This window comes from Pelobates fuscus, chromosome 4, assembly GCF_036172605.1.
Source record: "Pelobates fuscus isolate aPelFus1 chromosome 4, aPelFus1.pri, whole genome shotgun sequence".
NCBI classification, from domain to species: Eukaryota; Metazoa; Chordata; class Amphibia; order Anura; family Pelobatidae; genus Pelobates; species Pelobates fuscus.
Window position 1 is genome coordinate 40,264,812 of NC_086320.1, and position 27,886 is coordinate 40,292,697.

Consider the following 27,886-nt stretch of genomic DNA (forward strand, 5'->3'; position numbering starts at 1 on the left):
TTAATAAAAAATCCAAAATCCTACCAATATATAGAAAGATACATAAAAAATATTGTAAAAAGTATTAAAAAGAGTATTTAAAAAATTTAAAATATTATTAAATATATAAATGTATTGTTCTAAAATATGAACCAACTCAGTTCTATATTAAAATCACAAGGGGCTAGGGCTAAGTCTAAAAATCAACTCCATTTCTTGTTTAGATAATTTTCTTAATACATTTAGCACCCTGTTTATCTATACGGGACGTTGCTGGTATTTTTCTTTGAAATGGACTGACACGCTTGTCCCTGATAACTCCTCCTTACATTATATATATGTTCTTAAATACGAGTCTTTAAGAATCTTTCAGTTCGGCCTACTGAAGCCCACATAGGAAGATTTATACATAAATTACCCGCTCGCTGTTGCATGTAATGAAATTGTGAATTTCATATTATATATTTATTCTATTTAATATATAAAAAAAACGTTATTATTTAATTAGTTTATCTAGACATTTTTTTTTTATTCCCTAATCGATTGCATATTTCACACTTTGCAAGCATCACACCTATAAAAGCCATCTCTTGGTCGTAAAAAATGATCTACTTTTCTTGTTTCTGGCAACGAACTTGGGGTCAATATAGACTTCATGTTCTTGGCTCCCCTAAGATTAACTTTGGACTTTTCTTGGTGTATAAAACAAATAATCTTGTCTTATAATGGAACATCTCTTCCTAATTCTTCTTTTTTAAAATTCTTTATTTTCAGTGTGCATTGATTATACAGGTGTGCTCGCATCGCCACAACTACTGAGACACTTTTGTATGGCATACGGACAGTGCCCATTTTTTGAGTTAATACAGGATTGTAGGAACAAACTAAGTTTAAAAGGGCTATGATAAGAAATGCAAACTGAGCTATGAATCATTTTAACGTTGCCGCACATAGCCCCATAAGGTATAAAACAAAAACCACTGGGTAAGCAATTAAACAGTAGAGCGTAGAGCGCCTGCGTAGTGGTAACTGACGAATTGCGGTGTGTTTACTGCTAGTTCAGCCTATGCCCAACAGGTAATAACCCATTATCCAGAACGAGTGTTCACAGGAGGCCTACTTATCCGCTTCCCACCAGCCCTGGGCCAGAGCAAAGTCCAACCCAGCCGCCCCACACCTCTTTCGTCAAGCCGCATACACGACCTGATTCCGAAGTCTGCAACTGGGCATCTGCATGTCAAGCTTGGTAATTGCCGTCTGCGAATGTGAGTGGAGTATATGGGGACCTCTCTTGCTGGTCCATGGCCTAGGCGTAAAGCAGCGCACAGGAATACCAGACTTTCGGTGGTGTTGCTGTTCTTAAGGCCTCTGCCTTCGCGTTCTCTGCGCCATGTTAGGGCCTCGCCCAGCATGTCTCGAGTGAATTTTGCCTCGTTGCGGGGAAGCGTGAAGCTAATTATTCTTTTTATCTGTTCTGCTTGATTATAATTAGTAACAAAGGTTATGTCCAATTCCTTCTCAGGTTATTTAGATTTTTCTTTATATATTAATCCAGTTGTTCTTTCCCCCTTTTCTACCTGCTGTGATGTTTTATCTATCTCTCCTTCATTATATTCCATTTCAAGAATCCTACTCTTCAAATAGGCAGATGGTTCCTGATAGTTCCCAGGTTGCTATGCAGTTTCTTCTTACTCTAATAAACTGATTATTCGGAATATTGGATGGTCATGGTTGATAATGGCAGTTTGTGTATAGAATATTATTAACATCCACCTTCTTAAAGAAGGCTTTCGTCTTTATTTTACCCTTCTCGCCATATATTTCCAGGTCAATTTTTAAATTGCTTTCATCATTTATAATACATTTAACGGAATTCAGGTGGAGAGAATATGTCTCCTCTTTGTGTGTTAAATTTCAATTGTAGTTGTGTCAGCAATTCACCCAGATAGCCAAGAATAAAAAAAGATCAAATAAAAAGATATGCATATATTGAAATATAACATAAAGTGAAATACGTACAACTGTGTGATGTGATATGTCTCTTATTATAATGATTGCTGTATGTACATCGTAGCCAAATCTAAGGTCATACACCATTATCCTGCTTGATAGCACTAAATGCTAATTATTTCAGAGAACAAACGGTGCATATCGAAAGGAAATATAGTAGGTTGACCTGTATTTTAATAGTAAAATGGCACTCTCGTTAATCACAGCCTAGAGAGAATAATCCCAAATAGTAATACAAACTATGCAAAGTCATTTCGAATGGATTTATGGTAATAAAACACTATAGACATGTGAATTCTAATGCGTCTCTTTATTTATACGGAACATAAACAGAAAAAACTCTTTGTACATACAGTATGGTAAGACTTTTATTTTTATTTTTAACCAAATGTGGTTCTTTTTTTCCCAACTAAACCAGTAATTGTATAGAATTTATACGGCAATTGCATGGCTTAGGCCAAAACTGGAACTATTTTCCAACTCACCTTTGAACTAATTATTTTGACCTAAAATTGACAATTAATTTTTCAGTGTGGCTGAAAATTCCCTCTTTAGTCAGTAACTCTACACATGGTGTTATGGATCACCTTCACAAAATATTAACAATGTATCAATTCCGCCCTACCTTTGGCACCGATTGGCCCAATTTTGCCGAGGAGCCCGTTGTCCCCTGAATTCCCAACTTGGCTTTTGTTACCTGTCAGAAAGCAAACAATCATTAACATAGTTGTATTGATTTGTCTGGTGTGTTTTCCTGTTTCCCTACAATGACTTCTATTTATTAGCTACTTACGTAATTACCTTCAAATCTATCTATTATTGATTTGTTAAACCTCTGGGTCATGCACATCCTTTCACTAACATCAAAAGATTCTTGTGGCAACAGAATAGCTAATATCATATGAACTTGTCTCATTGTACAGCGCTATGGAATTTGCTAGCGCTATATAAATAATAAAATAATAGTAATAATAACTATCTGTTTCATATTAACGGGTCACTCCATGCACTTCAGTGATTGGCCACCGGAGTGATTTGTATCATTCGGACATCAATACTAGGCAGTTCAGAATTCTTGGCTGCACAGTTGGGCATTACTTTGCTGAGAGTGATCAGTTGCTGATCTCAGGCAATGACTGAGCAGCAGAATTCAGAAGGAAAAAGGTGGTCCAGCGCTCCGTCAATTCAAGCAGCTTTATTAGACATGAGCAGACATTGCAACGTTTTAGCCTCCAATGGAGGCCTCGTTCTGGGCCGAAACATTGCAATCTTCGTTCATGTCCAACAAAGCTGCTTGAATTGATGGAGTGCCTGGTCCAACTTGTTCTTCTGACTAAATGACATTGAGGGATTGCCAGCCCTTGTTCAAGAGCACCATATTACTGTTTATATACCTTTTCTATTGTTGATTACAGTAAACAACTGGCAGCAGAATTGGTATCCAAGTTCTACAGCTCTGCAATAGCTGTATGTTGGTAGCCCGATGCAGAGGAGGCCTATTACCCAGCATAAACCCAGGTAAGAAGATAAACTGTTGTAACGTAGGCTGTAGGTGTTATGATGGTTGGAGTAATCCTTTAAGGCTATTGATACTATTGTATTACTGACCCCTTCGTTTTTTAAATCATTAATTTACACTTTTACTTCCTTTTCTCTCAGCCCCCTTCATAGCCTTAGGATTACTCATGTAAAGGATATATTGCTATTTCAGTTTGTGAAAAATGTTACATTATTCACTCCCAGGAAGGGCTCTACATTTTTTGAGCTGACGTGCCTAATTTTATGTTATACAATCTGTACACTCTTATGTACACTTGTACATAATCACTGGTCTATGTGAGGATCCTATAAAATGTATTGCAATATATCAGATGACATGATTAACCTGCATCTAAATTTATAAAATATAATGATTAATGAAATGTATAATTAAATGTTAGATTAAAATAAAACATATAGGTACCTATATAAAGAGATCGCAGCTTATTGTTTAATCTGATTTATTGAAAAAGATCATTTCAACTTTAGTGCAAAATTGATATTTATGGTCCCTAAATTATCATGATAAATAAGGAAGTTTAAAAAAAAAAAATACTAATACCTTTAGAACCCATGGGTCCTTCTTTTCCTTGTTTTCCAAATTCCCCTGGATCCCCCTTTTCTCCTACATCACCTAGAAAAGAATACATTTTAATAAATAAAGGTACAGGCAAGTGATACATGCTATATTAAATCACAAAATAACAAAAACAGGTAAATTGGAGAGCTCATTCATTTAGAGAATGCCATTGATAAATTAACATACACATTAAAGGACCACTATAGTGCCAGGAAAACATACTCGTTTTCCTGGCACTATAGTGCCCTGAGGGTGCTGCCACCCTCAGGGTCCCCCACCCGCCGAGCACTGGAGAGAGGAAGGGGTTAAAATCTTACCTTTCTCCAGCGCCGGGCGGAGAGCTTTCCTCCTCCTCTCCTCCTTCCTAGCGACGTCATCGGCTGAATGCGCATGCGCGGCAGGAGCCGCACGCGCATTCAGCCAGTTCATAGCAAAGCATTTACAATGCTTTCCTATGGACGCTGGCGTCTTCTCACTGTGATTTTCACAGTGAGAAGCACGCAAGCGCCTCTAGCGGCTGTCAATGAGACAGCCACTAGAGGCTCTAGAGGCTGGATTAACCCTCAGTGCAAACATAGCAGTTTCTCTGAAACTGCTATGTTTATAAAAAAAAAAAAAAGGTTAATCCTAGATGGACCAGGCACCCAGACCACTTCATTAAGCTGAAGTGGTCTGGGTGCCTATAGCGGTCCTTTAATTAAAACTCAAAAGGCGGGGGAAGCGAGGCAGGGAGTGAAACCTGACTGTAATGGGGACTGGATGTGTTTTCAGAGAGCTCCTTGTAAATCCTATGATTTAATCCAGTTACCTACACCTTTGGCAAAAGAAGCAAAATTAGATGACTACATTAGTATTCACCTCCATGAGTCAAAATTTTGCTCAAAGCCTGTTGGCTGCAAATACAGCTAGAAGTCTTTGGAGGTAATCTGTTCCAGCTTTGCATTTCTTAATCCTAAAAAATGATTAACCTTTGTGGTACAATAAAATATATTTCTACATGTAAATAAATATTTTGCACATTATAAATTGAAATCAAATGGTACAGATCCCCAAAAATCCCAATAAGTCAGTATGTAACAGCACAAAATGTGGAATGAAGTGTCCGGGATGAATTTTTATGCAATAAGCTCTAACAATGGTGATGCACTTTTTCCATGATCGTTGCCCTTTAAGTAGTTCTCGTAAACGTAAGCTATGAGACTCTGAACTTTATCATTGTGGGAATTAGTTGGGTAACCTTGACCTGCTTATCTTACACTAGTTGTAATATGTGTATAATGCATACTTTCCTTTTGTTTAATTTAGGTATATTGAGAGTAGTTTCCACAAAAGTTATTATTGTAACAATAAAGTTTTTCTTTAGGAGGAAAGTACCTGAAAAAGTAGACTTTTTTTTAAAAATCACTGTATGAAGCAATGGAAAGGTTTAGGGAATTTTCTCTTCGCCTGTTAAGAAAATACTCAGACATATACCACCACTTGTCCTCTTGTAAGCTGGAGGTTTTATAACATGCAATAACAGTGGGTGTATCAGAGATCCTGCTACATTTCTATGTTGTTTATTCACTAAACGGTGATTCTTAGAAACCAACTTACTGTGCCAACTTATCACTGTGCTGCTTTGGCTTCCTACCAATTCTCAATACGTATTAGCCTTCACCCCTACCAGAGCACAACCAGGTAGGGAATATTGAAAATAAAGCAATAATTATACATCATTTTATTTATTTATAAAATATTTTACCAGGATGGATACATTGAGATTTCTCTTGTTTTCAAGTATGTCCTGGGTCCACAATTTTTTTTTTTACCTCAGCTTATTGACTATTCTTATTTCTGGTCTCCTTGATATATTGGCCTGTCTACTCATACCTATCTCATTTTGTATTTCTGATATTGGCTTGTCTCTGACAATTTAATATTTACTTTAAGTCCAGCCTCTCTAAGGCCTGGTAATATGTATACTTCTAAGAGTTTAGATCTATATCATACATAGTTTTACTTAGACAGTGCATGTTGGGTTATAAATTCACAAATAGTTTAAAGGTAACTGGCGCCCCAGTACTACCAAATAACCAGTGCAGCACAAATTCACCCAAGTGTTATGTCATAAAAACACTTATACATACAAAGATTCTTGAAAAAAGCAAGGTGATAGCACACAAATGGTAAAGGTATTTCACAGTAGCAGCAAAAAGTAGGATAAGACCTGTTAATAAAAACAAAAATGCGACATAGCGCAGACTGTAAAAAGTGGTATCCGTGCAAATAATACAAAGGACATTCACATATTCAAGAGCTCTTCAGGTCGGCTCTGAACTCATTAGGTATGGTATCCCCACTCAGATTGATGTTGTGTAGGTGGTTCCAGTGATGTAACTCTCCAGAATTGAAGTTAAGGAACCAATGACTAAGTAAACAATGTACTTTATTACAGTAAATAAAAACACAACAAACTTAGGTGTAAAACTGTGAGCACAACGCGTTTCGCCTGTTAAGGGTCTTCCACAGGTGCATATCTCTACTGAGTTTAAAATTTCTATTTTATTCCAAACTTAATGGAAAAAGTAAAATCAGGTGTGATAATTAGTATACCCAAATATGGAATATCCAGGGTGTTCCGCCATTATAAAGAAGTCAGATGATCTATCATAACCAATTCCCAAGCTCCCTAAATGAAAAAGATCCTACCGACAGCAAAAACGTTCATGCCGCACTTCATCCAGTCTTAGATACCGCCCGGGTTCTTCAAGATTGCGTTCCATCCATTTCCTGTAATGCATCGGATTACATGAACGCCACACGTTCATGTCTGCAAACTGAAACCGGGGATTTCAGTCCTGTTTTGTCCTCAAGCACAGTACATGTTGTGGGCAAAAGTATGGGCAGTAATAAGGATGGAAAAAGGCTATAAATATAATGGCTCAAAGGAAAAAGAGGAATAGAGTAAATGGAAGTAAGGAGATATATAAATATTAGTAAAACATGTATAATACATTAAACGTTGCTTAAAAATGTATATATAGTCCCTATTAAAATACAGCAGTCGGTCTCTACAATACATTAGGGTGCAAGTTAGCAGATCGCTCCCTTATTTGGTGTCCGTACATATGGCAATCCCACGTAAGGATAGCAAATAGGGGAGTTATCTGCTAAACAAAGATCGAAGTTAAAAGGTGTCAGCCAGCCCCCAACAAGAAATCTGGGTGGCTAATGTGAATTATACACAATTTGTTGACTGATGCCAATGTGCACTGCATGCTGGCATCATGCAGCCAACTGCAGCACATTACCCCATCCCCTAGTGAAACGTTTCAGTGCCCCCCCCCCCTCAGTTTGGACTGTGGTATCTTATGTGCCAGTGTGTCTGCATGTGTGTCTGTGTATCTGTGTGTGACTGTGTGTCTATGTACCTGCATGTGTGTTAGTGTGTATATGTGTGTGTGTGTGTTTGTGTGTATGTGTATATGTGCACACATCTCAGAATCTCGTCAACACTACACACAAATACACCCCTGCATTTCAACATCAACACTACATACAAACTCCACCATTATATATAACCACACCACTGCATTCAAAAACCACACTACATAAAAATGCATGCCTGCATTCAAACGCCAACACCACATACAGACACACACCGTACATTCACTCAAACATACTCCATACAAAAACATGCTTACATTCAAAAACATGAACACCACTTAGTGCTAAATATATATATTTTTTAAACTGCGGTTGTCTTTTACATTTTAAAGTTGGGGGGAGTTGTGGGATCCAAAAATAGGACCTGCCCCGGGTGCCAAATGCTCTAGATACGCCCCTGGACATGGCATATGGACTCCAGTCTTCTTCCACCCCACTTGTAGTGGGTTGGAGGGAAATTCAACCAGCTAGGATCCAGGAACTGAACCATACCAGTTTCACTATCCTATATGCTATCTAGTTGGGTGGAGGGTAATATATATATATATATACCTCCATAGAATGGCCCATAGAATGGTACCTATCCATGTTCCTTCCCATGGCTTGTGGTGTGAATGGTAATATAAGTATGTGGGTGTGAGGCCCTAAACTCCCTAGCACTACAATAGACCAACAAGACGCTACCCTGTGACCTCTTACTGCTATCTACACAATATAAAGGGAAGCTTCATCACATTTAGGAATCTGGGTTATTATTATTATTTCTTCCTTTTGGTAAAGTTTTTATTTTTTCTGATTGTTTTCTTTTTTTATTCCAATAAAGTTCCAGTTTGGTTTAGAAGATGTTACTATTTGTATATTTTCAAATATTAATCTGTATCTCTTTCCTGCTGTTACTCCATATGCTTCCACATTTGTGTTGCTTTTGACAAATTAGACAAAGAGGCTGGGTAACAGTAATCAGAACCGTTGATTTTGTTGGGGACAGAGTGGCTCTGTAGAGACTAACCATGGGGCTGGAATACAGGTGAGTTTTATAGAGATTTATCACATATTTATATATATATATATGGGTTGTTTGTTTTATTTTAGTTTTTTTTTAATCTGAACATAAACACAGGAACAATTTAATGTTAAATATAAATATATTTATTTAAAAAAAAAACAACATAAATAGAATAAGTTCCCTCTCAATTGTCCAATAGACACATTGTGACCCCCTGTTAGAGCCAGCCCAAGACAGGACTCCCTTTTGCTTCTAAAACAGTCTGAATGATAGATTCCACCATTTCCTTAGCTACACTATGGCGTATAAACTATGTTTCATTAATATTAATGTTTAAATTAGGGTATAGTTAGGCTGAACATTTCTATGGTAATTTTTCAAATTTCAGCATTCTTGTGAAATCCTGCGTTTCACTTAATTAATAAAAACTATAAATAAAGCTAAGCTGTCTGTACACCATTCAGGACATATATTAATACATCTAACTTATCCTAACTAACCGTATACTGATTTCAGGAGAAGCTGAATGTCTAACAGATCCTATACAGGATTTGATCAGCATTCACCTCAGCTCACTTCAGATGCTGCAAATCCTGGGGAAATACAGCAAATGCAAGAATGTCATTGGTGAGTATGTTTTTACTATTTTAATTTAGCCTTAAATTTGATTCACATTAAATAACCAAAGTCAGCGCTCAACCAAAAATTAATTTTATAAATGACAGCAAATGTTTTTAGAGGTTTGCAGGTATAATTATTGTGTCATATTATTCAATATATTTAATATTTAATTGCAAAAAAAAAGTCCACCCATTTCATTGTATTTAGGTCATAGCATTCTATATTTATTTTCATGGATTGTCAATCATTTGTTATCCAAAGGTGCAATTTAGTTGAATTTCAGTAGATACAGTGAGAATGTATCTGGCCATTTTATCTCATCATTCCCATCATACTGCAGTTTCTGTTTGGGCTTTCTAACGCCACTTTCTAAAAGCAGCACATAAGTGGCGTCTAAGTGAATCATTTTTTTCTGAAACTCTTCTTTAAGTAATATTAAAAAAACCAGGACATTTACTGGAAATAATATGAGGTAAGAAAAGTAAAGAGTTAATTGGATATGTGTTGAAGCTGAGGTCCAAAACAAATTGTAGAAATTATAAGTTCTCCCAGATCAAAGCTTGGTGTCAGTCAGAGAAAAGGAGCGTTGGTTTAAAATTGGAGGAGTTTCACGGATGTGGATTTATAATCACATATTCATTTAGGAAATGTGGGCATACTGGCACATTGCACTTTGTTACAACATAAGATATTTTTTTGCAGTGTCTTATATGTACTGTTCTGATAGAAGAATAAAATTCTAGCTACACATATTACTTAATAGCACACACAAAAAAATGGGAAAGTTACTCTGTCATATAACATTTTATAAAAAAACATTTAAAAATATTTCTAACAAATTAATATTGTCTTCAAATATCCAAGAAAGATGGGAAATGTAGCTGCAATTATCGTATACAAATATAATTGCCATTCAATATGGATGTCTGGTAACATTCCACTGTGTAGGAAAAAAATAAACCAGGATTCGAATGTGTTGATGATGTCAAATGTCCATTATGCCCACAGGAAGTCCATGCCAATTAGAAGCCTATTATTCTTTTTTATAATATAAAGGTTGAACGGATTTGAAAGCGATAGACACAAAAGATAGGTGGATTTTAGATTGTTAATATAATGATTGAAGATCAAAATGAAAACATTAATGATAATAGAGATAATTAAAATCTGCAAGAAAATTTAAAAACCATGACAAATTATAAAAAATATATAATAAAAAACAAACAAACAGGATGATTGCCTCCTAATGGGCCATACTGAATATTGTTCTTTGTGTTAAAATAAACCTTTATTTTTTTTTTATTTACATTCTTATTGAGTCCAATCCACAAGCACACACATGATCTTTTGTAAAAGATCACCGTAATGTTAAAACTGAAATAATAAAGGTTAAACTTTGCCAAAAAGCCCTTAACCCACACAGGTAACCTCCCTTAGCTACATCAACCTTTTCAGTGTTGTATGCGGCATTACACATAATGCATTTTTGTGTACATGTAAATGCCAGTAATAATACATAGCTGTGACTCATGTATGCATTAACCCCTTAAGGACCAAACTTCTGGAATAAAAGGGAATCATGACATTTCTGTTTATGCAGCCCTAGCCCAGGGGTGGGGAACCTTCGGCTCCCCAGATGTTTTGGACTACATCTCCCTTGATGCTTTGCTAGCATTATGCCTGTAAGAGCATTATGGGAGGTGTAGTACAAAACATCTGGAGAGCCGAAGGTTCCCCGCCCCTGCCCTAGCCACACCTTCCCTGGCTATGATTGACAGAGCCTGCATAAAAAAAAACTGGTTTCACTTTCAAACAGATGTAATTTACCTTAAATAATTGTATCTCAATCTCTAAATTGAACTTTAATCACATACAGGAGGCTCTTGCAGGGTCTAGCAAGCTATTTAACATAGCAAAGGATAAGAAAATCTTAATTGAACAGAACTTGAGGATTGAGCAGTTTTGGTGTATAGAACATGCCCCTGCAACCTCAGCTGCAGGGGCATGTTCTATACACCAAAACTGCTTCATTAAGGTAAAGTTGCTCAGGTGACTATAGTGTCCCTTTAATAAAAATAAACCATTATCTATACATTGTTCAGTTTCCGAAAACACTTGTATTCATGGATCTTCATTCTGGACCTAGATTGAGGCCTTAATAAATGTCTAAAAGTATATCTCTATTTGCCGCTATCATGTACAACATTTTCCGATGTACTATTGGTAATGAGATGTTTGTTAAAAGCAAGGTTCTCTATTTTAAACTATTTTAATTACTACTACTGAAACTTCCAAAAGAAGAAGCAGAATTATTACATCTGTATACACCTGTTATATAAACCATCACCTACCAAAAGCACTGGCTTCTATGAGCTCCTGATGACAGCTTTTATCTGTGCATGTAAAATAGAAGACATCTGTTGAACTTTCTTTAAAATATGAATATCAATCCAGCATTCTCTGAATTCTGAAGAACACAACAGGGAGTCAGTACATTGCTTGGGAAGTCAAACATCAGCAATGTGCAAGCTTAGCCACAAATTGGATCAGTGCAGCAGTCTCTCCGGATGCTGTCGTACACCGCAGCTTACAACATAGAACACAATGTTTTTGGAGAATGTGTCTTTGTCTGGGCCCTAATCATATGTCCATTGGGCCAAAATTATCTATTTTTTTTCCCTATTCAAAGTTACCCATAAAATTCTGAGTGCTAATCCCTTCCTCAAAAAACTGGTTCCAGGTCTTATTCCACTGCTAAAAAACAATATTTGCCTATACATTAAATACTTATTAGAAATTAGACAAATCTTATATATCTGTATCCTCAGTGTACGTTCTCATTGCTCGCTTGCTTAATGGCAGAGCGGTTCCCTCTGCATAGTTTCCACATTGACTAAATAACTGCTCTTTCAGAGGGCAAAGGACAGACACAGGAAGAGGATGTAGATTACTCTAGGGGCTCCAGATATTGTTGACTACATCTAAACCTATGCTCTGTCAGCAGTATAGCTGTAAGGGCATTCTGGGAGATGTAGTCCATAACATCAGAAGTGCCAGAGGTTGCTTAACCCGTCTTAGTTAATTCAGATTCCCAGTGACATTGAACTTGTGTTTTGATTTTTCAGACTCACCGATTCCCACATGGGATTGGGTAGCCACATGGCATAGTGACCAGCTGACAGATCACTCCTCACATTATAATTAGTAAACCGACACATATTGCTCTCACACACATTCGCCAGATGTCCAATGCCGTACAGGCATCACCACTATGAACCTCTTCCCACAATACAAAAGTCACCTCCACCATTCAAAGATCTTTTTAGTTAAAAAATAAAATAAAAAAAATATGGGTACTATTCTCCCTTCAAATTATATAACAGTAATCTGATGACTGCAACAATACAAGGATGAGAGAGGAGACAGTGAAATTCCAAGCACTCACAAGATACATGCTTTGCCGTGAAAGAATCGGTGTATGTACGTACGTTTTATTCCAGTACTTTCAGAGTTGTGTTTTGGTGCCCCTCGTGTTAAGTTAGAGTTAGATTACGGATGTACAATCTCCTTCACCGCTGTTATAAAACTGATACTTTTTTGCCAATTAAGCTCATTTAATAGCCATATTTCCATTAAGTGGAATGCTTGTGTGATATTTCCCATAGATGTTGAATGGAGTAAAATGTAACATGTTCATATTTCCTAACGGGTGGAGGCCTGAGTTAACCATCGTGAAAATATAGCAAATAGTCGAGGGTGAGCCGTGGAGATCAGATCTCCCAACTGGCCCATTGTCTCTTACTTGTTACTTTGCTAACTGAGCGTATCTGTGTCATACTTTCTTACATCAGGCTGCATTGTACTGTAAATCCCCAGGCCCTTGTACTGCCCTGAATGGGTATCAATAAATAGTGAGAGCGACATATGGTTTGTTTTGTTTTTGCTGGTGTGTGGAGATGTTCTAGGTCCAGGGATAGGCAACCTTCGGCACCCCAGATGTTGTGGACTACAACTCCCTTGATGCTTTGCCAGCATTATGGCTGTAAGAGCATTATAGGAGATGTAGTCCAAAAACATCTGGAGTGCCAAAGGTTGCCTAACCCCTGCTCTAGGAGATGTTTAACAGCCATTTGCAATTACTTTGAGAAAACAAAATAATCATATCTACTAAACATAAATATAATGCATGACATATCGTTCTAATGATCGATTAATACTGTGGTTCATTATAACTACAGTATAACTACTATTGCTTTCTGATAATAATATTTCTTACAGAGATATTTTGTGAGGGTTCTAAGTATGCTTCTGTAATTTGTACTGAAGCTAAAATTGCAGTAAGCATCCCGTTACACAGTATCTATACTTATTAACTTCAAAAAATAGGCAGAGAATAATACATTTTATTTTAGGGATAAAAGGGACATTTTCACTTGGGGGCTAGGAGGGAGCAGCTCTGCATTAGGATTTGCCCGAGCATAAGCAGCACATCTATTGTGTATGTCGATGATCCTTCCTCTATTCCAATGTAGGAACCATTTAAAGAACAAGTTTCACAAATTGAAAATATGCAAGTTGAGCAGAGAATGAGAATTGCAAGTATTGTAGTGCTTTTTAAGGTTTAAGGCTGGCAAAGTATCCTGGGGGTTACAGAAGCTGGGGATCTACATTTTGGCCATCTCTGCTTTAAAAGCACACGAGATGGATAAAACAATAAAAAGATCTATGTTAAAAAAAATGAAAATATTGAAGCAATGTACAAATGGATTTTTAAAGCTGGATTGAAAATCAAATTAAATTTTTTGGTGATGAATCTCTGATCATTTGTAACTATTATAACTATTAACAGTATTACAGTGTGACGTTCTGCCTTTTTTTATTGATCATCAATAAACTATGAGTTGCAAACTATGAGCATATTCCGCAATCTCTCACCTTTGGGTCCAGGTAAAATTGTGTGTGTTGAACACGAGTCTGACACAGATCGGTTCTCAATCTCGGAACAGGAGATGTGACCAAGGAACACCACCAATAAAGCAACATATGTAGTCATCTGCAGAATCCTCGGATACACCATGTTTCTTGGCTGCAGAAAATGTTCCTTCTTTCTTCTGACTTATTTTCCCAGAGCTATTTGTAACAAAGACAACTCATTAGCTCCAGTCAATTTGGGAAGCCTCCGTGTTTTATCTTAGACACACTATTCTGCTCACTGTCAAGAATATTTATTTTTACGTGACATTTGTTTACACTCATTTATCTCAACATTGGGATTCGGCCAGGGCAATGGACAATGATGCATCAGAATAGTACATTCTCTCTCAGCCTCCTGTAATTTCTGAGTGTTTGGGCATTAAGCGGAAAGTGAAACCTTATAAGACAGTTCTATAAAGATTTAATAATGCAAAAGAAAATACGTAACACCATTTAGGCTTCTTATTTTTGATTCACAATTTTAGGACGCTATTGATTCAACTACCATGTGATAAAAAAGATGTCATTTAAAAAAAAAAAAAAAATCTAAATACACAAATAAACCAAAAAACATGTTTCCATGATAAGGTTATACTAACTTAGTGGATTTTCCAACAAAAAGACTTAATATAAATTGGGATGACCAACTCTCAACAAAATTTAGGCCGACGTGGTTGAGATGGAATAAATATTCTTGACTATTTAGTCTTAAAATTTTAAGTTTGTTTCAAACTTTTAGTGAACAAATCCAGTTATTGTTATCATACATTTTATGCTTTGAAAACAGAAATGAAAAACAACTTTATTTCAAAGAAAGCCTTCCTCTACACTGGCGTTAATTGAAAATTAAATGTACATAACGGTACAGAAGGTACAAGTAAAAGAAGGAGATGGCCTGATCAGAGCCAGATTCAACTTAAATAAAAGCAATCTTAGTTTTTGCTTCTGGTTCTGCATGAGAATAGTATTAGGTTCTATTTAAAGTTCTAACACGTCAGATGTTCTTAGATTTGACAAATTCTAACATGGGTCATAAAATGTGTCCAAGTCATGAGCATGGGAAAGTAGTAGAGCTCACTTGTAAGTAATGGAATGCATGGAAAATGGATGGTGAGTTGGAAATGCGAACGTAGTCAAGTGATGAGGAAGAAATAATGAGTGGAAATCTATTGATTATCTCAAAAGAACAGAAAGTAGGGGGCAAAGAGTATGTAAAAATCACGAAGAGAGTCCAAAGAGACAACAGGAACAAGAGTATATGGAATCAGAATTTTCCCGTACTTTACTAGGATAATTCTCTAAGTAACTGTGACATTGAGATAGGGGAAAAGGCCAAAGAGGAGAAGAATGAAGCTTCTTAGCCACCCCCAGCGCAGCCATTCAGCTGCTGGGCTCCCTCTGCAGCCGATTACCTGCTCGGGGAGCGGAGTTTACTGTAACCCCATCCCCCGAGCAGAGCACTGTGCTTGCTGCAGGCAGGGGAAGCCGGGATGTGACCTGGTATCCCAGCTGCCTCCTGCTTGTGAACACGGTGAAGGAAACAGGAAGCAGCCTGTGCTCACAATGAATGGCTCTCCTGCTCCTCCAGCAGAAAGAAGAACAACATCCTGCAGCCTCTTCTCATCTTCACAGCACCCAGGTATGGCATAACTGGAGGATAAGGGGGATTGCTTATTGTGTCCATGTTTGTAAATTGGTTTGTGTGTTAAATTGCTGTGTTTGTGTTTGTAAATAAAGTGTGAGTTTATGTAAAGTGGTGTGAGTCTGTGTTTGAGTGACAGTGTGTGTGTGTGTGTGTGTGTTAATGAGAGTGTGTAAGTGACAATGTGTGTTAGTGAGAGTGTGCAAGAGACTGTGTGTGTGTGTGTGTATTAGTGAGAGTGTGCAAGTGACACTGTTAGTGAGAGTGTGTGTATTAGTGAGAGTGTGCAAGTGACACTGTTAGTGAGAGTGTGTGTATTAGTGAGAATGTGCAAGTGACTGTGTGTGTGTGTGTGTGTGTGTATCAGTGAGAGTGTGCAAGTGACTGGATGTGTGTATTAGTGAGAGTGTGCAAGTAACACTGTTAGTGAGGATGTGTAAGTGACACTGTGTGTGTGTGTGAGAGTGTGCAAGTGACACTGTATGTGGTGTTAGTAAGAGTGTGTAACTGACAATGTGTATGTTGGTGAGAGTGTGTAAGTTACACGGTGTGTCAGTGAGAGAGTGTGTGTATTAATGAGAGTGTGTAGGTGACACTGTGTATATGTAGGTGAGAGTGTGTGTATGTCAGTGAGAGTGTGTAAGTGACAATGTGTTTGTCAGTGAAAATGTGTATGTGTTAGAGTGTGTAAGTTAGAGTTAGAATGTGTAAGTGTGTATGCCAGTGATAGAGTGTATGTATTAGTGAGATTGTTTAAGTAACATTGCAAAGGTAATTATTGCAGTTTTGCAATAATTAGCGTTCAGGGTTAACTCTTCTAGTGGCATGGTCCCGTCCTGCGTCACACAAAACCTAGCGCTACGAAAATACCACTGCGAGCGCGGCCATTGAGGAGCGAAGGCGGACTAAAGCCAGCACGAAAGACATTGGTGCTGGACCGATGTAAGTGACAGAAGGGGTTAACCCTTCTGCACCACGAGGGGGGTACGCTTGACAGAGGGGGTAGCTGTAGTGCCAGGATAACGAGTTTCTTTCCTGGCGTTATAGTTTCCCTTTAATGCCTACTCAGTGCGCCTCTTTCCCTAAATGTCTCTTCACTGTAATTCAGAGTTTAGTGAATAAACCTCTGAGGGAATGTAGTTGCATTAATGAGGGGGCAGCAAAATGTATTGCTGCCTAGGGTGTCAACAATCCTTGCACCGGCCCTAATAAAGCATGCCAATGTGTTTTGACATAGTAACACACAATGTTTATGCAAGAGATATCAGTAAAACGCTAATTACTCTCTCGTCGGAGATATGGATGTGGATGTTTAGTTATAGAATGGTATCCTGTTACACTTCTACTTCGAATAAAAACAATAAATAAAACATTTCCTTACTCAAGTAACATCTTGTAAATGCACATATGTAGGAGTAAAACTAAGTTTGTATTTTAGCAGTATGCTCTATTTACATACTGAGACATAAACCGAAACCTTGGCATGAAGTCTTCACTATGAGATAAGTGTCCACTTGGTTTATCAGCGATCTCCTCCAAACTTCACATCCCTATCCTAGTCTACAATATAAATCGCAATTCATAATTAACAGGCTACAAAGAAGCCTATTAACAAGAAATGTACCATTTACTTAAGCATGTACACAAGAACGGCAATATTTTGGCTCAAAGGACACTCCAGACCCTTAAAGCACTTTAGCTTGCTGAAATGCTTTGTGTGTGAAGAGTGTGCTTTGTGTGTGAAGAGTGTGTCCTCTTTCTTCATTTTGCAAAAAGTGCAGATTTTTATAGACATTGACAGGTTTATACATTAACCTTGTTATACCATCCTGGCAGTCAAACAACCGGTTACTTCCTGTTTTTTTTAGCTGAGTGGAGCTAAACTCAAGATGCAGCAATTGCTCAGGGCACCTGCCTTGCAAAAAAAATTCATTAGGCTGCATTGGGAAGTCTGTGATTGGACAGCCACAGTAACTCTGGGCGGGGTTAGAAGGGGAGGGTTTGCAAAAATCAGCAGACAGGAGAACTGCAGCTTTTAGAGCATTCAAGTTTTCACTGGGGGTATTTCTACTAAACAGTGATTTTCATTTATTTTATATTTGGGCAGCGGAGTGTTTATTTTGTATTTGGACCTTTGTCAAGTCGTTCTACATTCAACAGTAAAGGCTTTGGTGCTGTGATTAAAATGGTATCATGAAGAGGCCCTTCTAACAGACAGATACTGTATTGTGTTTTGCTACAAGAATTGGCAAATTTTTCTTTTTTTCCAATTTCCCAAGTTTTGCAACTGTATGCATTCCAAGGTGTGAAGCCTTGTGAAACCACTCTAACATAAGATTGATAAAGTGTATTATAGTTTGCAAGGTCATATATATTTTTCTACTAAATTCTGCGCAACACACATTTATAGAATACATCGGACGTTACACCAGCTTCAACAGAAAACAAGCAAAGCAATTTTTTTAACCCAAATCCACACTACTAAATATACCATATATATATGGGCACCCAAAGCTGGGTCAAATTTAGGTTCTTGTCTTCACTAATCTATCTGTTTTGATTAGGTCAACATTTCGTTGTAGCTACAGATTATGAAAATTGTCTGTTGACTGTCTGTGTTTTGTGTGCAGTGTATTGCTGACTTAAGGTCTCGATTTAATATTGTTGGGTAAACTTTTAAAATAATCAAAAAATATCAATACATCAAAAAACTATCATAATGCTATAATTTTAAAAGTTTATACACAAATATTAAATAATTGGAAAAGCTTATCCAACTATTTTAAATCGAGGCCTTAGATCTTGATTATATCTTGAATAGTTGAATGAATCACCATCAGAAATTATTCCTATGTCATAAAAATGTTTAAATGATTAATTTACAAAAATATCCATAGAGTTTAATATGGACCCATTTTTTACAGATTGAGATCGTTTCTGAAGCTGATGGGAAACAGTTTTGTTTTGGTTTTCATATTTTTCCTTATAATATTTTTTAAACATCTATTGCAACTAGAGACAAATAACTCAAAATGCCTCAAAATATGTCTAGGATCTAAATTATTTTTTGATAGGTAACGCTAACTCTATACCAGCCCTACCCTTAACCCAATGCTAAACATATGCCTAGCCTAACCTTATCTCTAACCTTAACTTCTACCCTAACCCAGCATTAACCCTTACCTAAGCCTGAAAGTAACCCTACTATAAGCCGACTAACCCTGACCCTACCCTAATGAATCCCTCTGCTAATACCAGTACTGATAACAGCAGGTGGGTGTCCTAGTTAAAGCAGTAGAGAGCGGTCTGTGACCACCATCTACTGGCTGCTTTCAGCATTACAGGGATATTTCCCTGCCATTTACACTGTGATCAGTGCTGGGCACTTCGCAAAGCCCAGCATGATCACAATCGCGCAGAGCTTTGCATGCAGAGTTTTGCATAGATAACCATATTGCAGAGGCATGCAGGGGGACCCCGTTAGCGTCTGTTCAGACACGAGGGGTCTCCCACGAGCAACTGCCAACAATTGCTAAGCCGCAGTGTTCTCAACTGATTTAAAGAGCCCCATGCATCTCTCAGTTTAAAATGTGGCCCTGTTTGACAGATGGGATCCCCAGGTATCAATTGACTCTCGGGTGTCCGTGGTGTGTGCAGGGATTTAACCATCCTTGCCATTGGCATTTAAATGCCTGTTTAAAATGCTGTGAACAGCACTCACTCATGAGCACTGCATACAGTTCATTGTTCAGTATAGGGTAACTAAAAATGGCCTCATCTTACAGAGGGGAGTCCCAGGTAGCGATTGATACCTGTGACTCAAGGAGTGATACCTCAGATTCTCAGGTATGGACAGAGATTTAACCCTGCTCGTACCAAAACTTTAGGACGTTCCATGCTGTCCTAACATGGTTAAAACCCACTTTGTGGAGGACGACATGGAACATCCTAATGTCGGGAAGGGGTTAATAGGCACACGTATGATACCTAAACCCAATTCATTTCCAGGAAATTGTAGAAGAAAATCTATAAAACTGTATGCAGAAGGTTCAACCAAGTCATGTATTATATCAACAGCTAAAATTGCTTGTCATGGAAATATTTTATGTCTATAATAACCTGAGCTATTTAAAATTTGACAGACTTTAAATAACTGCCAGTGTGTTTTTTGTTAGTCATGTCACAAAATGTTTTGTTATTTGGTATACAGTAAAAAGAAAACTCCTTATGATCTACGATGCCGAGATGATATGACACACACAGGTAGGCAGATAAATACAGGGTGGACATAATATAGTCTTTGAGAATGAGAATGTCATTTATAAATAAAGTTAATACAAAATTACATGCTACCTCTAGACAATAATGTCCCCTAAATATATGATTCATCATTTACTTGACTTTTTTTTTTCTATAAATGTTTCTTTTAAGTAAAAAATTAATTTATGCACTATAAAAGGTAAATCAGCCCACAGTGAGGTGACCGGTCTTTATCCACAACTACGCAAAACAAAAATCTCTTGTGTTTCTAAAAATGTACAATAAAGTGAGTCAATTTACTGGCATTGCTCACTTTGGCATTTCTCTTTTGGATTACTGTATTTAACTTTTTATGAGCACGGGTTTGTCCCCATCTCAGCAGGTGCCAGATCTGCCTGAACTTGAATTCTGGTCCTGATCGTTTCCAGTCAGTTTCACTACCTGTGGGCCACTACAGTTTGACGTCTAAGTCTGTTTTGCAGCCGAGCCTGAGTCTCTAGGAAGGGGGGAAGAGGAGGAGGAGGAGGGTTAGACTCCTGCTGTCTCAACTGCAGCTATTTGCCTCATCTGTGGCTCGTTTACTAGTTTTCGGGTCAGTTTGTTGTTATCATTTCTAGAAGCATTCTACCTACTCCTAGCTCCACTTAAAGTGCCCTCCGGAGTGTGTGGCTTTATTGCTAACCCCTAGCTTTCACAAACATAACACCTCTTACAGGCCCCCAACATCACCAGGTAACATGTCACCCGCTTCCTACAGTGTAAGCTTTGTCCCCAAAAAGCTTTTCAGAACCATCTTTGTGCATAGCATCCCAGTAACATGTTTGTCTCCACAAAACTGGTCAAGGCTATCTCTGTCCCCACACTGCTTCACAAGGCCATCTCTGTCCCCACACAGCATTCCAGTGCCATCTTTATCCTCAAACTGCTAATCAGCACCTCAAACTGCTAATCAGCACCTCAAACTGCTAATCTGAAAATAGCTCATCAGTGCCATATTTGTGCACAAATGGCTCACCAGTGCCATCTTTGACAGCTTGCAACCTTTGCCTTTAGTTCTGGTGCCCAGCATCATTTCAGGTGAGGTCAGAGCCTGACAAGAGTGTCGGGGCTTACTATGAGGGGAAAAAGCTTACCACCGGACACCCCTCATAGTAATCTCTATCTACAGAACTCCTTGGCCCTGTGCACCTCGTACACTTGCCCAGTATCGCTCTGCCTGACTCTCTTGTTTTGTACATCTATTTATGGCTTCCAGATTTGCTCTACTGCACAGCACCCATGCACACATTCCCTCTCCAGGTGATTTACCTGACTAGTCACTGTAAGATGTGATATTTTTCAAGAATGAGCATTATCTTTGCACTCTCGATGTCAACACGAGGTAAGCCCTTACACAAGGTGACAGACCCACAAATCCTCTGTATTGTTTGTATATTGTATTGTTACATTATTTTTAAATTTTTATCTTTGATTAAAGGGGCACAGTATTCATCATAAACACATTTTTAGTCCAAGATGTGTTTGAGTAGTATTACCCTGTTTTTTGTCAAAACAATTTTAAGTAGTATGACAAAAAACAGAGCTCTGCTGACCACCGCCATTGCCCGTAACATATTATTGCTGTCTAAAGTTAGACTAGATTACTGTTGACATCTATAACTAGACCAGTTTCCTCTCAAACATATGGAGACTGTATAACAATACAAAATATAGTCCTTGATTTATTTTGTTTGTTTTGTTTATTATTGTGTATACCGCAGGACTGTCTATGGATTTGATCAATATATTGTATGCAAATATTGAGCTGGCACGATTATAACAAAGGATCATGGGATTCATTTATAAAATTGCAAGGTGAGCAAAAATAGACATTCAGGTAGGGCTGACCCTTGAAGTGGCTCTGTCAGCTTATTTTTTTTATCCTGTGCTACATTTAACCCCTTAACGACGAGTGACGAACGAGGTCCGTCACTCAGGGGAATGCGTTAATGACGAGTGACGGACCTCGTCCGCCACGCGTTAAAATTAACGCCGCGATCGCGCAGTGCCGGCGATCGCGGGGTTAATGCTGTTGCTGGGTCCCTCCGAGTCAGGGGCAGACCAGGCAGCAGCAAATCCGGATATCCCAGCCCATGTGATCGCTGTGACAGCCAGTCACAGCGGTCACAATGCTGCTGGGATATCTGATCCGCCTCCCTCCACCTCGTGTGGGTTTGTGAAGTGGAGAGAGACGGATCGGTGCTACATTGTGTCCCTGATTTATTGCAAAGTTATACTTAAGTATAAAATTCACTTTTCTGGAGTTAAAAAAAAAATTAACCCTTTCCCTGCTGCTTGATCACTGCTAGCAGTGATCAATATACAGGTCACAGTACTCTACTGTGATCTATTTTTTTTTTTTACTTTCAAGGGTTAATTTTTAGTTTTTTTGTAACCCTAAGGGGTTAAATTTTATTATTTGATTTTATTAATTTGTGATTTAGTTATTTTGGTGGGTGGAATTTAGTGGGAATTAGGGAATAAAAAAAAAAAAAAAAAAAAATTTTTAGCTGTGTTAGCTGTATTAACAATGTTTAGAAAGTATAGCGCGGAGGAGGCTTATGCCCTGTTAGCGGCAGACTCAGAGGCGACTGACACTGCCTCAGAGAGTGAAGCAGGGAGTGACGCAGGGGATGCAGGGGACATGGACTATGTGCCAGATACTGCAGGACCATCAGGAGAAATTGACGATTCCCCTAATGCTGACCATGGCGCAGATGACTGGATACCCCCTAATAATTTTTCCCCAGACATCCCAGTGTTTACAGGCAATCCTGGCATACAGGCGGACCTGTCTGCCTATAGTGCGCTGGATGTTATGCAGCTGTTCTTGGGGGATGAGATTTGTGGGGAGATAGTCACCCAGACTAATCTCTATGCGGAGCAATCTCTGGCACGCAATCCAGACTCTCTTATCTCTAGGAAAGAGAGATGGTACCCAACCAGTGTGCCAGAATTTAAACAATTCTGGGCACTGACCATGTTAATGGGGCTAATTAAAAAGCCCACAATTAGGATGTATTGGGCTAAACATCCTATTTGCAATACTCCTATTTTTGCCGAGACAATGACAAGGAAAAGATATGAAGACATACTAAGATTTATGCACTTTAGTGATAACAACAAGTGCCCCCCAAAAGGTGATCCGCAGTATGATCTTCTTTACAAACTACGCCCTTTAATTGCCCACTTTAACAGTAAATTTGACGCTATATATACCCCCAATAAAAACATTTCCATTGACGAGTCCCTAATGAAGTTTAAGGGAAGACTGGGGTTTAGACAATATATCCCATCCAAAAGATCCCGATATGGGATCAAATTTTATAAACTATGTGAAAGTGGCAGTGGCTACGTATACACCTTCCGTGTATACGAGGGAAGGGATAGCCACCTTGATCCCCCAGGTTGCCCAGATACAGTAGGGACAAGTGGAAAAATTGTCTGGGACTTAATAATGCCACTACTTAATAAAGGTTATCATCTATATATCGATAACTTTTATAATAGCATCCCACTGTTACAAATGTTGTATTGCTTCGAGACCGTGGCCTGTGGCACTATTCGGAAGAGTCGCACAGGTTTCCCAAAGGCTCTAGCGAACAAAAAAATGAAAAGGGGGGAAACAGCAGCTCTCTGCCAGAATGAACTGCTGGCACTCAAGTACAGGGATAAAAAGGATGTTTTCATCTCAACCACCATCCATGGTGAAAACACTCGGAGGGTCGCAGTTCGTGGCAGAGACGAATATAAACGGGTGCCAGTCTGCATACGGCAATATAATCGCCATATGGGGGGCGTTGACCTGTCCGATCAACTGATGCAGCCATATTTGATCATGAGAAAGACCAGGGCATGGTATAAAAAAGTGGGCATATACCTTTTGCAGATGGCAATCCACAATGCCTTTGTTATTTTTAAAAAGGCAAATGCTGGGCTGAAAAGCACTTTTCTTTCTTTCCAGTTTGAGCTAATTTCTAAGCTGCTAGAATGCCACACAAGGAGACCATCAGTGGAGCCTAGCAGAAGAATGTAGGCAGGTCACTTCTGCTTTAAGATTCCACCAACCCCTAAAAAACAAAACCCCCAGAAAAGGTGCAGGGTGTGTTACAAGAGGGGCGTAAGAGTTGAGACCAGCTATTACTGCCCTGATTGCCCCTCTCAGCCCGGCCTATGTATTGGCCATTGTTTTAAAAATTTTCACACCCAGGCCGAATAAGTAGACCAGTTTTGGGGTGTGATTTTTAGTCATCTGTCTGATTGGTTACCGAATCTTGGCTTTGTCTACCGTTTATCCTGTCTTCTCTGATCCTTGACCTCGGCTTGTCCTATCGTTGTTCCGTTTCTCTTTACTCCTTTGACCTCGGCTTGTACCTTGACAATTCTCTGCTTGTATAGCCCGGCCATTCTAAGGACTGGTATTACAAGTTTCTCTCTCTGTGTTCTCTCTCTTTGTGGTCTGTCTGTGTTTTGGTTTCGGAATCCATGACAGCTTTGCCCGGGACGCAGATGACTGTGTACTACCCCCGGATAAGTTTACCCCAACTATTCTGTATATGGGGGTATCATTGCACTAAGATGACATAGCTGAGCAACATATTAGGTGTTATACTGCCGTAGCACACATAAGGATAGCAAAATATACAGTAACATCTCCAAGTGTGTGTCAAAAAGGCAGAAAAAATGCTAATTGCAACTAGACTTGGTACAAACTAACAAAAAAATGATCCTACACTAAGGTTTAGAATATACCTTTTGAAATACCTTGGGGTGTCTACTTTAAGAAATGGTAGGCCTTTGTGGGGTAGTTTGAATTTAATACCTGCTAAGATGCTTGGAAATTGCACATAGGCCCAGCGTCAAAATTCAAAGTTTGGTAAAAACTCATATAACATGGTCTCCAATGTGCCCCTTCAACATCCACATAACCATGAAAAAGGTACACATGTGGGTATCGTTGCACTAAGATGACATAGCTGAGCAACATATTGGGTGTTATACTGCCATAGCACACATAAGGATAGCAAAATATACAGTAACATCTCCAAGTGTGTGTCAAAAAGGCAGACAAAAATGCTAATTGCAACGAGACTTGGTACAAACTAACAAAAAAATGATCCTACACTAAGGTTTAGAATATACCTTTTGAAATACCCTGGGGTGTCTACTTTAAGAAATGGTAGGCCTTTGTGGGGTAGTTTGAATTTAAAACCTGCTAAGATGCTTGGAAATTGCACATAGGCCCAGCGTCAAAATTCAAAGTTCGGTAAAAACTGATATGGCTTGGTCTCCTATATGGCACTGTAGCTTCACAAAATAGTCCCAAAGACATACAATAGGGGTGTCATTTTACTCAGAAGACTTAGCTGAACATAATTTGGGGGGTATGAACTTAGTGGCACATGTGAAATATACAAAATGCCCAGCACAAATGCAATCCATATGTAAAAAACGCACAAAATAATTTTATTCCACATACTTTGGCATCTATTGGTGAAAAAATGGGGGCATGTTAAGGCACAATATGCACCTTATGAGATACCCTGGAGTGTCTACTTTTACAAATGGTAGGCCTTTGTGGGTTTTTTTTGAACAGTCAAACTGTTATAATACCCCAAATGGAAGCATAGGCTCATTAAATCCGTCTCTCAAAATTCTACTGTGAGTACTGAAAAGGACAGGTCTCTTATATGGCACTGTAGCTTCACGAACTAGTGCCAAAGACATACAATGGGGGTGTCATTTTACTCAGAAGACTTAGCTGAACATAATTTGGGGGGTTTGAACTTAGTGGCACATGTGAAATATACAAAATGCCCAGCACAAATGCAATCCATATGTAAAAAACGCACAAAATTATTTTTTACCACATACTTTGGCATCTATTGGTGAAAAAATGGGGGCATGTTAAGGCACAATATGCACCTTATGAGATACCCTGGAGTGTCTACTTTTACAAATGGTAGGCCTTTGTGGGTTTTTTTTGAACAGTCAAACTGTTATAATACCCCAAATGGAAGCATAGGCTCATTAAATCCGTCTCTCAAAATTCTATTGTGAATACTGAAAAGGACAGGTCTCCTATATGGCACTGTAGCTTCACGAACTAGTGCCAAAGACATACAATGGGGGTGTCATTTTACTCAGAAGACTTAGCTGAACATAATTTGGGGGGTTTGAACTTAGTGGCACATGTGAAATATACAAAATGCCCAGCACAAATGCAATCCATATGTAAAAAATGCACAAAATTATTTTATACCACATACTTTGGCAACTATTGGTGAAAAAATGGGGGCATGTTAAGGCACAATATGCACCTTATGAGATACCCTGGAGTGTCTACTTTTACAAATGGTAGGCCTTTGTGGGTTTTTTTTTGAACAGTCAAACTGTTATAATACCCCAAATGGAAGCATAGGCTCATTAAATCCGTCTCTCAAAATTCTACTGTGAGTACTGAAAAGGACAGGTCTCCTATATGGCACTGTAGCTTCACGAACTAGCGCCAAAGACATACAATGGGGGTGTCATTTTACTCAGAAGACTTAGCTGAACATAATTTGGGGGGTTTGAACTTAGTGCCACATGTGAAATATACAAAATGCCCAGCAAAAATGCAATCCGTATGTAAAAAATGCACAAAATTATTTTTTACCACATACTTTGGCATGTAATGGTAAAAAAATGGGGGCATGTTAAGGCACAATATGCACCTTATGAGATACCCTGGAGTGTCTACTTTACAAATGGTAGGCCTTTGGGTTTTTTTTTCAAACAGACAGACTGTTATAATACCCCAAATGGAAGCATAGGCTCATTAAATCCGTCTCTCAAAATTCTACTGTGAATACTGAAAAGGACAGGTCTCCTATATGGCACTGTAGCTTCACGAAATAGTGCCAAAGACATACAATGGGGGTACCGTTGTACTCAGCAGAAGTAACTGAACACATAATAAAACTTTGTACAGGAATAGCACACACCAACTTTACAAAATACACATGAGAAGTTCTTTGTTATAAGTTTGTGTGCGAAAACCCCCAAAAAACACAATTTTACTCCAATATTTAGCAGAGGTTGGCGGTAAAATGGCTACGTAGAAAGTGTCAAAACAACCTTAGGTAAATAGCCTGTGGTGTCTACTTTATATAAATATATACTTTTGTGTGGCAATTTTGTTTTCTTTTATGGCTATTAGGCTTACAAGACAAACATACCAAATTCTAAAATCGCTCCACATAAAAAGTTTATTTTACTCCTTGTGCTTTGTGACCTGTAACTACCAAAAAAAACTTAAATCCCAGACACATTATATATTCTGTAATTCAGAACAACTAAATGAATTTATTTTTAATTACTTTCCTTAACCTGCACTAATTATGTACACATTATTATTGCAAAAACTGTAAAAAAAACACACAAAAATTCATTTTTTTGCATATTTCTGTATTCTGTATTTTTTTGCATATTTCTGTATATATGTGTTACATCAAATTAAAGCCCTTTCTGTCCTTTAAAAAATGGTATATAATATGTGTCGGTGCAATGAATTAGTAAAAAGCAAATTGCAGTTGAACGCAAATAGCAAAAAATGCAAAAAATGCCGTTGTCATTAAGTGAAAGACAAGCTTCTGAAGCTCTGTCCTTAAGGGGTTAATTTTGTTCCCTGGGCAGCTGAGTTTTGTTTTGTTTTTCAAAGTTATACGTAAGAAAAAAAAAAAGAATTACTTTTTCTTTTGTATAAATGGCATGTTGACAAAAATTGAAAAACTGAGCTTTAATCAAATTCCATGTAATTTATCAA

General features: G+C 38.2%; 1 protein-coding gene across 1 annotated transcript in view; it reads right to left on the reverse strand.

Moving 5' to 3' along the window:
• Positions 1-27,886, reverse strand: part of COLEC10 (collectin subfamily member 10) — a 62,975-nt gene that overhangs the window by 21,085 nt on the left and 14,004 nt on the right. Inside the window, exons 2-4 of the mRNA XM_063450269.1 lie at positions 14,100-14,294; positions 4,091-4,162; positions 2,615-2,686 (exon numbers count right to left, since the gene is read on the reverse strand). Coding sequence (XP_063306339.1) covers positions 2,615-2,686; positions 4,091-4,162; positions 14,100-14,241 — 286 coding nt within the window. The 5' untranslated portion in view covers positions 14,242-14,294. The remainder of the gene's footprint in view (positions 1-2,614; positions 2,687-4,090; positions 4,163-14,099; positions 14,295-27,886) is intronic.